The following is a 16,515-nucleotide window of genomic DNA, read 5'->3' as shown; positions in this document are numbered from 1 at the left end:
TCGTGTATGTCCTGTCGGATCTCAATTAAATAATCTGAAATATAATTTTTATTTCAATGGAAAAACAGAGTACCTCTGATTCTGTTTACAATTGCGAAATATGATATTCGAAAAAGATGGGACGAAAGTTACGAGAAATACAAATTTTCGACCTAAGGTAATGGATGTAATAACAAAATAATTGCGTATTAATCGGCAATTCTTTGATAAAATGTTCAGAAATCAGTAAAATATGATAATAAACGATTCGTGTAGTTGCAATTCCCCTCTTTCTCTATTGAAAATTGCACGATAAGACTGCGGAAGAAAGGTTTTTATGATATAAGCCACCTGGATTAAATGCTCCGGATAAGCTTACATTGTTTGAGAGTTCGTTCTTATTATTTCGAAAATCTGGCCAATGGATAATACGTGCATAACGAAATAGCGCAATTAAAAGGCGAATGTTCTTATAAGATGAAGTCCGAGTGATCGATAATCGTCGCAGGATATCTATTGTGCTGTTGTATAACGCGAAACATACGGTATACTCCCGCGCGATCGATTAACAGACCTCCTTTTTAATGGACTTTGATATTACTTCAAGTATAGGCATGTTAGCGATATTATATATATAATATAATTTCATATTTTTAAAACTTATATAATAATAAGCTATAATAATAATATTTAATGTACGATGGACATATAAGTTTCCGTGACTCTGTACATCCTTCTAGACTATTTGTTACTGGTATTAGTATTGCAAATTCCATTATATTTTCTTTATAAAGTAGATAAGATTTATGTCGGAGATGTAGGGACATCGGGCCTTTCTTTAGGAAGATCCCCAATACTTGGGCTCGAGGTGACATAACTGATCGCCGAACGTAGCCACGGTCACGGGATGAACGAAATGTCTTACAGAGGAAGTACCGATGTTGAGGGACACGCTGTATAAACAATCAAATCTCGATCAGGAGCAACGTTGGTTTACGCGGAACTGCCTAGTTACGGCGCTTGGGAATTCGTTGATATTCCCGATTAATATGTAATTGACAAATGTGTATCTGTCTTTTATTTTGCAATCATCTTGGAGAGTTTACTGTCATCGTCTTGGCAGCCAGTCTGAAAGTAAGCCAGCGTCTGAGTTAACCTGTCTGCGTGCTACAAAATGTATTCCATTGTACAAAGAGTTTACCCGTTGACCGTGGATTCGTTATTGAGCCCAGGAACATTGTCATTGGCTTTTGTTATACTTATTAATTATTACGCGCCTAACATTTCTAACGAAAACCCCACATTTATAACATATTTTCTTTATAACAAATGTAATAGAATGTTCCTAAATTGCCAGCTTACGGACCACGAGAACGTAGTATGATCAATGAATGTTACAAACCTGTTACATCGAAAAATAAAATCGAGATCACTGTTATCTCAAATGACAACAACATAATTGAATTCTATGTATTAACTTTGTGATTATAAATACAAAAATAAAAATTTTCCATGCCTATCGAGAGATACGTTTCTACGATTAAATAATTATATTTTGTTTCGACGTATTGAGTGTTTGGGGGTATTATTCGTTAAAAGATATAAGCCAATCGGTGAATTTTTTACGCAGAAAGTACTTCATATCTCGTAGGAAAGCAATGAAATTTTCTTACGATACGATTTAATTGGCGAGCTACGTGATCGTTCCGTCGATCGTTTGAACTAGCGACAGGTTTGAATTAAATTTTTCGAGTGTGCATGAACGATTCGTGATGGAAAGGCCTTTATTGCATTACACGAAACAATTTCCCACCGTATTGGGGACGCGCTCGCATAAATAGCGAAATTGTCCGGATTACAGACGAACGCAATCGCGTTTGATTAAAATCCCGAACGGACTGCACACGGGATTGGTGTGCTTTTTTCGATTGCAGCTCCAATTTCGCGCCGAACACATTGTTTTTCGTTCTCGTTATTACCGTAGGCGCTTCCTTGCCAGAGCACACACCACCGATGACAGTGTGTAAACGCGGCCACGCGTTTCTCGTTGCGTTACAAACCCGTTGCCTCGTGTAAATAAACTTTTCGAAGGCGTGGGATTATATGCAACAGACTGCTGGATGGGTAAACAGAGAGAAATCCTGATCCTGAAGCATCAAAAGTATAATACTTGTCATTCTATTTAGAGGATGAAACAAATCCTTGTATTCCACCTTTTGAATTATCCTCGTAAACACGATTGCGTTTATGAACTTTTATAAAGCCGCAATTTCACTATCGGGTAATAATTTCGAAAGGTGAGCTTCATCGTGTCATAACATTCTATAACAACGATTATAAAATATCAAATCATCGCATTTCTGACATCTGCAATTTTATAATCGAATTACGTGCTGTCAAATATATGGAGATGTTCAGACAACAATTCTGAGAAATATCGTATAACAAAGCATGAATATTAACGTATAATGGAATTTCGTATAAAATGTTGAGCCAATTTGGTTTTAATTGGCAAGGCCATTGAAACGGTATCCGACGCGCGGAAACTTTTTCATTCGATCGAACGAACGAACGATGAAAATTTCATCGAAAATTCGGCAAGAAAGGTATACGCCGCGTTTCAGTTTGATTAATGGCGATATTATGAGACAAATATGTGCCTCGAAGAAACTTATTTGCAGAGCACCGCAGGGAAAGTGAAAAGAGAGCAACGCGGCACGCTATATCGGTGTTTTTTCTCGTGCTTGCAGCCACTATATCCGCGCGTCTATTTACATAATGTATTTACACAATACCGGCCATGATATATATCGTTCCATGATACATTATTTCGCCGTCACTTTGGAAGAACTTAAAACTGACGCTTGTAAAATATTTCAGATATTAAACGCTTTCAGCGTAAATAACGAGTGGCGTGAATAACGACTATACAGACCTAATGTAACGTTTAACTCCTTAACGCATAAAGGAGTTTCTTCTATTTACTAGCGACAATGATTAATTTTCGTCTTTCTAATTAAAAGCGCATATGGCTATAGATATAACGATATAACGTGTCTTTCTTTTTACAAAATACGAACAGTTAGTCAAAAGATCTTAACTGTATTTTTGTAACATATTTTTACTCTTACATATTAATTCGATATGAATTTCAATTTGTTCGGTATATCGATATATTTCCTTGATTTTGTTTCTTGACGTAATTCTTCAAGAAAGAACTCTACGAATTTGAGTATTTAGCTGACAAACATCTTGGGACGAAATTATTTTATTAAATACATTGGGACGTTGTATAAAAATATTAATTTATTATTTCTCTTTGTTAACAAACTAATAACAATTCGGTGAAACGCGAAGCAAGGCCAATAGCAGTTTCTCAATCATCAATTCACAACAATACAGTATAACAAACATACAGTTTTAATTGTAAGCTAGAAACGGAACAACGAAATTCTTGGAACAAAAGTATCCAGAACCGTCTTCCAACTCAGAGCATTACATCTCTTAACCTTTGTGTCCTTTGCTGTATCCGTATTTCTTCCCAGAATGCTGGTCACCCTTCTTACCATAAGAATCATGATGGCTATAATGTTCATCGTGTCCGTGTTTCCCATGATGACCTTTATGTTCCTCGTCCAGGTGACCCTTATCATGATGACCCTTCTTACCATGATGATCTTCGTGATACCCAGCATGCTGATGACCACCTTTCTTATGCTCTCCTTCCTTCTTCTCATGGTGTCCATAAAAGTCACCATGCTTCTTATGATGGCCACCCTTATGATAATCATCGTAAAACTTATGTTCTTTATGATATTCGTCCTTGTGAAACTTGTTATGATACCCTTTCGTCTTGTGACCTTTCTTGTGACCCTTTTTTTCTCCAAACTTCCCACCCTTGTGTCCTTTCTCACCCTCGTGATGTTCTCCGTATTTCTCGTGTTCATCATGGTGTCCTTTCTTCTGGCCACCGTGTTCTTCGTGATGACCGGAATGATGATGTTTATCGTGCTCGCCTTTGTCATTCTTATCGTGATGATGATGACTCTTGTATCCCTTCTCACCTTCCTCGCCATGTTCTTCGTGATGATCAGCGTGATGACTCTGTCCTCCTCCAGATTCGTGATGATGACCTTGATTGCCAGAGGCAGCCGTGGCGAGATCCTGCTTCGATTCGTCCACGTTCAAGCTTGGAACTGGACTGGCAGAGACTACCGATCGTAACGCGTCGCTGTCTTCCGTTTGGACATCTCGACGATCGCGAATGGAGCTCAATTCCCGAGCGAGACATGTCTGTTGAAGCAAGAATAGCAGAATAGCGGCAGGAAACGCGACACGCAGCATCTCGATCCGGCTTCGATGCGATCATCCGACTGATGACCACGTCGCAACCGGTGACACTTAAATATCCACGGTTCGATTGTTCCGTCACGGGGCTTGCGAGCATTTCCGCCGATTCCACTTTCATCCGCGCGACCGCAAGCCTTCCGTGGCGTGGAGACCTTTCACACTTTCTCGAGCTCGTAATGAAATTGTTTGCCCGTTGTCTTTTCAGATTCGCAGGTAAAAACGCGGATAGTTAATTCAGAGACATGACGTAATGACGGCACGCTATTGAAGACACTTTTTTAATGGAAACCGGAAGACCGATCGAAGAACGATAAATTTGGTTACATTTGTAAATCGATATTTGACGCTTTTACCGTGTACAGTGTTTTGTGAACAAAGGCTTCAGCAATCGTGCAATTCGAGTCACCTAGTGCGTGACCAGATTAAACGTCTAAAAACTTCGTAGAGACTAGAGGTTTCTAAGTACAACGAGATCATGAATCTTATTGCATTGTGCAACTGCTATCGTTACTTTGTAGTAACGTGATTGCACATAGTGAATGGAATTCGATCGATGGCCTGCATCTATCGAATACTTTTCAACTCAAAATATCCGACGCTATCCTGATTTTAAATCGGGATCGACAATTTGAAAAATTTTAATTCTTCAACTAAAGTTTAAAGATTTCAATTGATATTTAGGAATGAAAGATATTAATTGTAATATTTGATCTTCTCGGGAAAATGTGCGAAAATGTTCGTTTCGTCTAAAGAAGGATGTTCCAATCTTTCGAACGAGACTGTAGATTAATATCTTATCAAACACTCTTCGAACTCTCGACATAACATCATGACAATAATAATAAATCAAAGACAATAAAATAATTATTCCGACATCGTATCGTCACGGTGAAACGGATCGTCAATAAACTTTCTAATATCGCCATTAATCCTATCGTTGGCGATGCGAATTTGTGGCTAAAAAAATCCCGCTTTATTTATAACGTGACGGAGTGAAAACAATTTATGGACATTTACAGACGTCGGCGACGCATATATCATAACTCGATGACCAATCGTAGTTACGCCGATCGTTCTGCTAACTGTTCGCCCATTTGTTCCAGGTTCTGCTGACGATTCAATAGTACGACCTTGCAAAATATCTGCAGCCAACAAAGACGACTAGATATCTTTTACGATATTAGCTTCGAGCCGAATTGTGTATATGTAGGTATATCCCCGTAACCTGAAAATATCTGGAACTCGGAAGAATCCTTGGTACGTTGTTCGAGTCGATCGATTGGCAAACTTGTTGTTCGAATGCGGGGAATTTCGTCGGCTTTATTCAGTTTCGGAATTTCTAGGTTACAAAGTTCGACGAAGTTCCGTCGAATTGCTAGTCACCAAGTCAAGAAAACTTCATACCATGTTGCATAATTTTGTAATGTATTCGTTTCCTAGGTCTTACAAGGTGAGCGTAAAGTAGGTAAAGTGAAAGGTATAATGTAGTTTCGGATCTGAGCACGTTTGCGAATACTGTGAAAATTTGATAAATCCAAACTGCAATTAAAAATTGATGTATTATATCGTAAAACGGAGAAAAAGGATCGGTAAGAAAAAAGTTTGAAGTATTTTTGAAACTTTTAAGCTCCAAACGAGAAGGAAACTTTGCAAGAAAATAAATTGACCGAATAACCTGGAATTGGATCAATGTCTTAATTGACTATCGATCAGATAATGGCCACTTCTTTCTCTAACGAATCTTATTGAATTTTCATTGGACGCTATCCGTTCACTGATTTTAAAATTCACCGCAAAGTGTCGAGAATAATCAAACGGTTGGTTGGTTTTTCGTCGCGAACGATACAAAGTCGAGTTTCTTTTCTTAGCTGCTTATTCGGTGGACGGAGGCGCATCGTCGGTCGTTCTCGGTGCTCCTCCGATCTCCATTGCAAATCAGCTGCGCCGAATTTGCAGTTTGAAACGGTGATCGATAGATTCGGCCTCTTTACGACCTTATTTGGCAGGCTGTTCGGCTAGAGATTGGCTCCTCCGGCGTTGGCGCTGCATAATCAAGATAAAGATTGGTTACTGCCCAGCTTCACCATCGGGCTCCTTTAGAGACTGGGAGAAAACCGGATACCGAAGGCTCTGCCAACTTCGATTTGGACTCGGCATCGTCGTAACGGAGATTAGATTAGGTGGCGTTCCCTTTGGACTTTCCCAGATGGAGAGATTGCTTTGTAAGCAGATCCAAGGACGACGGTGGATCGCCGCTCAAGTGTATCCACCCCCTTCGTTTGGAAAAGAACAGGCCGCCGACTATTAAATTAAGGCTTCAAGTGCCACTGGTAACTCGAAAACATTTCAACTGAGTGCCGTTGCTTCTATTGCCATTGCCTTTCAGACAGCTCAGATCTTCTTTCATCTTTCTTTTTTCCTTTCTCCCCTTTGCTAAGCGTCGTATAAAGGCTGATCTTACCTTCAATTCGTTAATTCATTTATACGCTTTGCTATTACGCAAGAAAATGTATTAACATTATTAATTCGCAAGTTATTACTTTTGTAAAACTATTTTCGATTTTCGATTAAAATCAGAAAATATTTCTCACCGATGAATTTTATTCGGCCAGAAAATCCTTCTTCCGACAGAAAAAGAAATAACTTTTCTAACAGGAGAAGGCAATAGTTTGAAATGACATTGTCTTTAATTCTCTTTTCTATAGATTCGCTTAATTGCACCGAACTGAAGCTGTTCCTCGGCAAGGTGAGACAGCGCCATCCTGTCGCAATCAGTTGATGGCTCAACGTTACCAGCCCACCCCCTTCTTTCTTTTCATCCTCTCACTAAAATTACTTTACATTCAACGCTGAAGCTTCGTTGAATCGGTTACGATCCCTTTTGCACGTTTTTTCACCGCCACAATGCAAGCATCCTTCGACCACTCTTTCGTTTCGATCAATCGACTGATCGAGCCGTAGGCCACGAACAATGGAGCTTGCACGCCGCCCATTGGACAGCTAATGAAATTGTTTCCTAATTTGAGCCCACTCCACGCTTACAAGCTCTATTCCACAGCGAGAAGAAGGGTAACTAACATTGACATTCGACGTATTCGAGTTGTCTGTCCCGAGGTGCACAATTCGGATTAAGTGCACTCGAACATGGATTGCGTGTCGGTTTGAAAACGAGCTGCACTCGAGGGCTGGCTTGTTTATCGGCCACGGGGGAAGAATGATCGAATTTCACGCACGATAGGGATTTTCGTGAAATCGTGCAACCCGAATAGGTTGTAACCTTTCCGGTGAATTTCAATCTAGGACCAAATGACAAAGATAATCGCGAGATTTAATTAGTTTTCTTTTTCTCTTTTTTTCAGTTTTGAGATTTATCGATAACCAGTTTCCTTATTTTTAATATTGCTTATTTAGAAATAGAATAAAATTAATTGGAAATTCAATTATAGTATAACCTTATAATATTTATATTAGAAATGACATATATACATATTAAGTATTCGAGGAATTGTCAACTTGTCGAGGCAAAAATTGTCAACTTTTAAGAAAATAATTTATTCTAATAGCATGATATATAATAGCATGAGTAATATTACAAGAAATAATCTGTCTTAGTTCTATAAGAATAATACGCTGTGCTTCAATTTTCATTTACTCGCAGAAATGAAACATTTTAAAAACCAAGTTTATTTAATCCAATAAATTATATCTACAATTTCTCTCCCTCAAATCCGCAGTCAAAGCCCAATAATGAAACGGTCTATAGTCGAACGTTCAAGTTTCCAAGCCAGCAGAAGATTGATTTCTCCGGTAATCCGACTCGTTCCATATTCATTGAAATTCTCTGGTGAAAAATTAACAAACGAACACAGTTGGGCGAGTGGCACGGTAAAAGGTGAAAAGTTTGACGAGTTCAGCCAGTGATCGTCCTCCAGCGAACACGGCGAATTAGTTTGAGCCTCCGATGACAGCGGAATCATCCTTTGTCACGCGCGCGGCGTTTAACAATAATTATCTCGTGCAATTAACGGACCGATTGCCAGGCTGCGGCCGTTCCAAAAGTTTCCTCGTTATAAATAATTGCAAAATCCGCTGTGCCCACCCCGACGAATTCCCGCACCGTGGCGTCAAACGTTGCTCGTCCCACAGGGACCAGCCAGATGCGATATCGTCGCGTGACCGGTCGTACTTTTTAACAAACTGGTCTCGTTGTTTCTTCGTCGACCAGAACAGACAACGCTAATGGCGTACCTTGTGAGGATATCTCGTGTTTTGCTATTTGCGTGAAGCCCAAACGCGAGTTTAACTTGTTAATTAGGCAGCAAATTAAGTTTCGTGGAGTCAACTCGTCACCCAAGCGGTTAATGTCTTGGAAGTAATAAGTTACTTATCAAAGAATCACTTGATCTATATCGTGATATTCGTATGGAAAATGAGAAAAACGCGAGTTAATTTGTCTCCTTCGTTGTCGACATTTTAAGTATTTATAGAAAGTCAGAGAAACATTAAGTTTCGTGCAAATTGAATTCGGCACACAAGACTTGTACAATTCTGTAGATAATATTTGTTAGTTTTCTACAATTAACAGGTTTCATCATCCAATTGCGATTGACTCATCTACTTTGTCATTAAATTATCTTGTACGCATTGTACATTTCATGCAAATTTCTGTGCGTTTATATCACATTCCATTTGAAAGTAGACTTTAATCTGAAATTGTTGAACTTCCCTTCAGTTCGCATTGTTATGATTTATACGACAGGAAAGAGAAAGAATTTATTTAAAGTTCCATTTGCAGGAATTGGTCTAAACTAATTCAAACGTTGTAAAATTGATTGAACGTAATTAAAGTACAAAAATGTTAAATATTCTATGCCCCTTTGATGTCAAGATTTTTACACAATTAGATATTTTAATAAATGAAATACAGCATGGCAAAGGGAGTATAGAATTCATATTAGGTATTTCATGTTATTTATAAAAGATCGCTAAAATAACGAACGAATTTTATTATTATATAATATTATTCGTTACATATAAATGCAATATTATCATTCAAAATCAATAACCAACATAAAATTAAAACAATAACTTTACGTATAAATGTGTTAACAAATGCCAGAATTGATACAACCGCTGTCAAATCTTCTGGAAAGTAGTTGAAAAACATTTCTCGCAAATCGAGTCGTATGAAACCATACCCAGGCGAATCCATTTAAAACGTATATATTTCTTGCCGTGAGAATTGATTTTCTGCCAATTCTTTTTATCTATTTTTCAATTATTATCTCTCAGTAGGACAATAAAAATACCCTTTACCAAATTGACCTGGAAACCAATATCATCGATCTGACTCAGAAAAAATAGATACAACAAGTCTCATAAATATCCGGACACTTCAACCAATTATTTAGAAACAATGGTATATGGACATTAATGGAACACATATAGCAAATAATATCGATTATAGGAAACTTGACCCGACTCAAAAAACCTTACCTCGTTCTGTTCAAAATTTAACTTGCATCTACTTTTTTCGCCGTCTCCAGTGTATCATAAATTATCGGGGCCGTCCAAGATCGATAGTACTTATCACTTGACACGATGATACGGATCTCGAACAAATTACCCGGCCAATAATGGAGCGTGGCTATAGGAACGTTAATGTAACGAGCATCGACGAACAACAGCGAACGATGACCAATTGCAATTTAGATCGGCTCATCAATGCGATACAAACGTAATATCATTAAATTTCGTAATAACAACGCGCCACCTTTGCATGGCATCAAAATTACGCGTTGTGTTCGTTACACAACGAACGCGCGCGCCCGCGCATTGCATTTCTAAAATAATTGCTGTTCGTATTATTGTCAAGTAACAATGGAAAGTATTGACAATTCGAGCGTAATGCACACATGGAAAATTCGTCCTTTAACAAGTTGTTTCGTGTGTGCGATCGCGCGATTACATCAAACCATATCGATCGATTTTTGATAACGTCGTAAACAAACAGATACCTACGTATTAATTATGAAACGTTTAATAAGAATATTGTACGAGCACGTCGCAAAAATTCATTTCCAGATGATACGATATTCGTTGTTATCGGAAGCCATTTGATCCAGATTATTCTCATAATCATACGGATTTAATTGATCGATTCTTAATTGATGACACGAAATTGAACGGTGTGTCCCGTCCAGCCCATCGTTTATACTTTTTTCATCCAATTTGTATAATTTTTTCTACATCGACGCGTTAATTTAAAAAGTTGTCAGTAATTGCTGTTGAAATATCACGCTTTACATTTTACGTAGCGGATTTTCCAAATTTCTCTTGATACGTAAATCTGATGCTCGAGAACGTCGTATGAATATAATTGGATACGTTTGGAAAGTTCTATCGAGTATTGTATTGAGCGTTTATTTCCTTACGTTTTCCACTTTTTTAGTACACGATATTAAATGAATAAGCTCGCATAATTTATTAATTGTAACAGATATGCGATCAGAGAAACAACATTGTAAATTATAAATTAGTAAGTTTCACAATAAACACTCTACGGAAGAAATTATTTCTATATTTGTACACGGAATGTCTAAAAATAAATTCTAATGTCTATTAATTAAATGTCTAATACTAAAAATACAGCAACCATAAACAGAAATTTAACAACTCGATTTCGGCCAATTTTAATCCTTCGCGTACAATTTTCAAAACAACTTTACGTCAAAGGAAATATCATTCTACACTGACGACGATATTTATACAAAATATCGTTTCTTGTTTCCTTTGTTTCGTTCTAATTGTTGTCATCTCCACTTATACCGTTCTGGTCTCTCTGGAAATTAGGCACTTTTGCCGTAATAATACATTCCATAGAAAATCGTACAACTAAACATCAGCCATTTGGCAAAGGATTAATAGTAATGGTCTCCGTCACCACCGTGTTCGCCGCCAGAGCCTCTGGAGTAGGAGCTGTAGCTTCCGTAAGAACTATGTTCACCTTCTCCGTCCGTGTAGCTTTCACTATGTCCATAACTCGAAGATTCTGGTCCATGAGCCATATAGTGAGCGCCATCTTCGTGAGTATAGCTGCCGTGATCGTTGGCTTCAGCATCGTGTTCTTCGCCACCGTCGTGATGATCGCCCTCGTTGGTTGCATAATGGGTATCGACGATGGTATCTAGCGAAATTTATAACATAATTGATACGGAAACGTGGAATAATGTGATTTAAAAGCAACGTAATTATCGTAAAAGATTATCTCATGTTATATCTTATTGTTAGAAAGATATTCCAACCAGAAGGATTAAAAATGTCGTATTAGTGAAACTACTATTACGTTACTCTCTACGATTTATCTTTCAATGTAACTAACTGTTACTGAAAGAATATACGCTAAGAAATTTGTAATCTAAAATTGACATAATTATTATACGACAGTGTCTGCCGGGAATAATGAAATTTATAGGTGTAAAGGATCGGTAGTTCCAAGTGATTAAATGACATGTTTCTGTGAAGTAATTAGCAAAATGGCTGGGTGCCGCCGTCAAAATTAGGACGAAACGAGCGCATGAATGCGTTCGGTTAATGTCGTTATCTCGATGCTGTAGTTTTATTGGCGATCGATACTCGAGCCACTAAGTTTGCCAGGGAAAACTTGCGATCGACGTTCATTAAAGGATCCCGTGCGACTAATGACACGGATATATCGTGCGAAAATTATTTACGGTATAAAGAAGAAACTTTCTCGAGCTCAAAATCTATTCAAACTTGCCAACTATTTCGTTCGAGTAGATTAAAAATATTATACTAATGGAACTACTACTATGTTAGTTTCCTTAAGCAAACTTCTCAAGCAATTATCACTCGATATTGTTAATTTTATTCAGGAACGTAGATACGTTTAGTATAAATAATAACAATGTGCATATATCAAAATAAGAAATCGTAAATCTATTACTGTCATTATACACACGTTATATATTAAAATGCAATCATTTGTACAGTTAGAATACACTTAATAAATAAAAATTTATCTTTTGTTCATGAATAAAGTTACGCATATCTCTAAGCAAAATTAATCACCTGCGTCAAGGAGATCATCGGATAGGTTAATAAGCTGGTTCTGCGTGACAAGCAGTTTTTGAGTGACATAACAAGATCAGACACGGATTAAATGCATATATGTAGCAGGTGTTTCAAATGACGTCATGAGCTGTGTATATCTTCGATTCAAACAAGGAAACTTTTGAGAGATTTTAACGTATAATCTTATGCTTTTGATTTATTTGATTTTGTTTTATTTTCACTGAAAAACATTGTCTATGTACCCCACGTATAAAATTTGTTTCAACTCGTCAAAATCTACTTTTACTATTGAAATTACAAGAAATTTTGTTTCTATGAATCTTTATAAAAAAATTATCACAGTGCTTTGAGACTGAAGTTCTAAAATAACAATGCACAATGTTTTGCAGATTATGACATCGATTAATTTTTTGATAGAAACTAGGAAACCTCGAAGGAAGGATATTTCAGCTGCTACATTTCTACTAAATCAAAAATTCTAGAATTCTTATCTCGAAGCCAGTAAGTTGACAAGAAACTAATTTCATCCCGTATGCTTTATGGTTGTCACGCAATTACATGCTCGACGTCGTACAGTTTCTCCGTACCTGCACCCTCGTGATCACCGGCTTTCCTGGAACGAGAGGCTGCCTCGTCGTTGTGGCTACTTTTCTTGTCAGCACGCGCTTTGCCGTAGGCAACGTGCTTCTCGAATGCGTACTTGTCGCCATCCTGCTTGTGGAAGGTGTCGAGGCTCTTATAGCCGTGATTGCCCTTGCTGTAGGTTGCCGTCAAGTAACCCTTCTCGCCCTCAGCATCGCTGCCGTACGTTTTGTAGTATCCTCCCTCGTCTGATTTGCCTAAAACCACGGCATCGTTCGTGCCGGTTATCGTCCACGATATCCGTGACCGCTCGAGTGGTTGTTTAAGGACCGTTTCCGAATCTTTTTATCCCATTTGTTGTTGGTTCGATAAATGCTAATTTAAAAATGGCAGTACGATGGGAATAAGAACACACGTGTTTGTTGTTCATAATAAATTTTGAATGCAGGAAAATAGGGACTAAAGAGTAAATAAAAGTACATAGTATAGCATACTCGTACTATAGTCTACGCATATTTATAGAATTTCATATTTTTATAAATATAATTATGGAAATAAAATTACACGTTGTATATTTTTTATATTTTTGTATCTTCTGCACTTTTCACAGTTTTTTTATAAATGCATAAAAATCCATAGCTCGGGAATTAATATTGCGAACAATTTACAAAATGTTTTGTAAATTGCTTGTCCCCTGACAGATTCATATAAACGCGTGTCACGGTAAATGATTAAACTTTGCAAATACTGAAATTCAATGGGAAGTAACATACCAGACGCATTCTTCGCGCCCTTCTTGCCAGTTTTCTCTTTTTCCGGCGAGTTTCCCTCTCCGAGCAAATCCTCGACTTCCGTGGCGAAGGCCGACCATGCCGGTTCACGGACGTCTCGACGCAACAACTTGTCCACACTTGCGTCGTCGTCGCGATCTCCAGCTTCGAGCGAATCGCGACAGACGAGAAGGAGCAACACAACGACCGGTCCACGCCACATGCTTCCGATGCTTTCGATTCACCGATATCGATGTCGATCGTTTGTTGGTAAACTTCGGCAGAGGCTGCTTTATCCAGCTCCTCCCACTCGGCTCAGTCGCGAATTTTCTTCCAAGCAGAAGGGATATCGGAAGGCAGAAGGCAGATGCCGGAGATCGAAGGGATTTCGCAACGATTTCGAAGATTTCACCAGTCGATGGATCTTGGTGGTATCGCCGCTTCGAAAATCGACGCGTTTCGATTGGCAAAACGTAACGATAGATAGCAAGTGAGCGGTTTTTAAGTTAATGGAATTAATCTGAAGCTTTTTCGAATGAAAGTCAAAGTGGATGATGAAATGGCCAGTTTTAGTGATTGAGACGAGTATTTCAATTTAATATACGCGTTGAGTAAATTGATTTAAAGGTACTTGATTAGTTTAGTTATATTGGTTTAAAGTGGTTCTATGAGCTACACGAATGTTGATACGTCCCGAAATACCTACGTGTTGCAATTTTGCTGTATGGCTTAGTTTGGAAAATATTTTGGATCATTGTTCTTCATCCCTGAAACTCTGAAATACTTGTCTGGACTAATCGGAAGATCTTGTTGACGTTTAAGGATTCTGGCTATAACGTGTTGCAAACTAAACTGTCCATTTATCTTTTAAAAAATGTATTGTATATCCACTTGCATGAAGAGTTGCCTTTTATCATAAAAAATTTGATCATATTCATGGATAAATGGAAGACAAGTTTATAGATTAAGAGATCTTAGTATGCCGAAGGTACATAAAAATTTCCAAATTCTATTTGAAAACCACCTATTCCGACAAATCGAATCGCTATTCTTCCAACGACGAATTTATATCTTCGTCAACGCATTTATCTTTGATCGATGAATTCACGAGTCGAAGGATAACGATCGATAACTCGGACAAATCGCGCCACGTGCCGCACGACCGATTTCACGCTTTCCATGATCACTGGAACGAAACGTTGGCGTCGAGATCGTATCGATCGCGGCACAATCGAATGACATAACGGTACTTGAGAACGTTGGCCCCGCGAAAGCGTTTTGGTTTTTGCCCCTTGGCTAAAGGCGGCGTTCTTACGCGAAATCGTTTCTCGATCAGCCGCGTTATCTCATGCCTGTTACCGAGACGTTTCAGTTAGTCGATTGTTACGCGAAGTACATAGAAGGAGCGCGATTGATCGTTTCTTCAACGTTTTTGCCAACCAGCCTGCCGGATCGCTGAAAATTATGTAAACGAAACGAATACTAGGAACTTATATAAAAATTGCGTTACGAATATTAGTGTAATATTAGCTGTAAGACACTCTTAAGTGAAAACAGAAGAAATCGATCGGAGAAGATGTAAATTAATAACAAATAGAATAATGGAATAATAAAAGATACTTAGTTGACCGGTGATAAATCAAATAACTATAATATGGAACGAAAATGAAATTTATATAACATTTGTACAAATTGTCTTTATTCCTAAAACCACCCCCTAGACAAAGATGCTTGAAATACAGCTATTATACATCTTCTATAAAATTACATTGCCTGATCTCACACAGTATATTCGACAACGCTAAATGATTTGATTACTTAATTACATACGTATACGACATAATTATTACGTACAATAATTTGTAAAACACTGTAACGCGTAAATATTAAATTCCACTTCGAACGCGCAGGAGCCCCATATCGGCGCCTTTCCACGATATTTGGCGAAATAAAATGACGGTGTCTTTTCACAGTGAATAAAATATCTTTCGTGTTGTAAGGAACCCCAGGTTTTCATGATGGAATCTCAGCCATTCGATCGGACTTGGAACGTGATTCTTCTTCTCTATTTAAAAAGAGCGAACACGTCGGAGGAGGCGTCGATATAGTCGAGCTTAAAACCGCAAGCGAACGCTAAGCGGCCTGGATACCTGCCACGCCAGCTACTTTCCATCCAGATAATCCAGTAATTTGAAAATCTGGAATGGAATGTAACTCCGTGGTATTGCTGGAAGTCTGCGCCGCGAGGATTCCTCTTCTTTTCGTGCCTTATTGTCAACGTGGAACTCGACGAGGATGTGATGGATTAGGATGGAAAGGATAAAGGAAATTAACCTAATTAATTTTGAGCTTTAAGCAGACTCCGGTAAAAGCGTCGTCTAGCGTTTGAGAGATTTCAAACGTGCAGAGATATTAGGGAATTCTAGGAGCTCAGTGGGATACACAGAAGAACGTGAAAAAATTTGTGAAGATAAGAGGTCTAGACCAGATTGAAGGAGCTTGTTGGAATTTAGGATACGGCAGAATTAGGAAACATAAGAGACTTGAAATCGTGGAATTTCACGATATTAAAGTATTTGGAGTATTTCGATTCGTAGAGGGGATCTGTTTGGAGAAAAGCGTGGTGCGTATGCAAACTTCTACTACCTCGAATATTACATCAACCATGAGTACTTATCGTCAAATTATTAAATAGCAAAATATAATCGTTTATAATTTTTCTACTTATTACCATTGGTTT

General features: G+C 38.1%; 2 protein-coding genes across 2 annotated transcripts; both read right to left on the bottom strand.

Moving 5' to 3' along the window:
• Positions 1-3,483: 3,483 nt before the first annotated feature.
• Positions 3,484-4,545, bottom strand: LOC126915133 (histidine-rich glycoprotein-like). The gene has a single exon (XM_050719567.1). The coding sequence runs from the start codon at positions 4,321-4,323 to the stop codon at positions 3,484-3,486; it is 840 nt and encodes a 279-aa protein (XP_050575524.1). The 5' UTR covers positions 4,324-4,545.
• A 4,775-nt stretch (positions 4,546-9,320) lies between these two features.
• LOC126915139 (filaggrin-like) lies at positions 9,321-15,051 on the bottom strand. Its single transcript, XM_050719574.1, has 3 exons — positions 13,779-15,051; positions 13,011-13,262; positions 9,321-11,515 (listed from the first exon to the last, which is right to left on the bottom strand). Exons 1-3 carry the CDS (start codon positions 13,996-13,998, stop codon positions 11,250-11,252), a joined length of 738 nt encoding a protein of 245 aa, XP_050575531.1. The 5' UTR covers positions 13,999-15,051; the 3' UTR covers positions 9,321-11,249.
• Between the last annotated feature and the right edge of the window lie 1,464 nt (positions 15,052-16,515).

This window comes from Bombus affinis, chromosome 4, assembly GCF_024516045.1.
Source record: "Bombus affinis isolate iyBomAffi1 chromosome 4, iyBomAffi1.2, whole genome shotgun sequence".
Taxonomy (NCBI): domain Eukaryota; kingdom Metazoa; phylum Arthropoda; class Insecta; order Hymenoptera; family Apidae; genus Bombus; species Bombus affinis.
Note: the sequence above shows the minus strand (reverse complement) of the source record. Positions and strands in the feature narration are given on the sequence as shown.

Bases quoted from the DNA above. Each gene is read 5' to 3' on its own strand.
- LOC126915133 (XM_050719567.1), bottom strand. From the start codon at position 4,323: ATGCTGCGTGTCGCGTTTCCTGCCGCTATTCTGCTATTCTTGCTTCAA.
- LOC126915139 (XM_050719574.1), bottom strand. From the start codon at position 13,998: ATGTGGCGTGGACCGGTCGTTGTGTTGCTCCTTCTCGTCTGTCGCGAT. The intron at 13,263-13,778 runs GTATGTTACTTC...CCGTGGTTTTAG, and splicing joins GGGCGCGAAGAATGCGTCTG to GCAAATCAGACGAGGGAGGA. The intron at 11,516-13,010 runs GTACGGAGAAAC...AAATTTCGCTAG, and splicing joins CGGTGATCACGAGGGTGCAG to ATACCATCGTCGATACCCAT.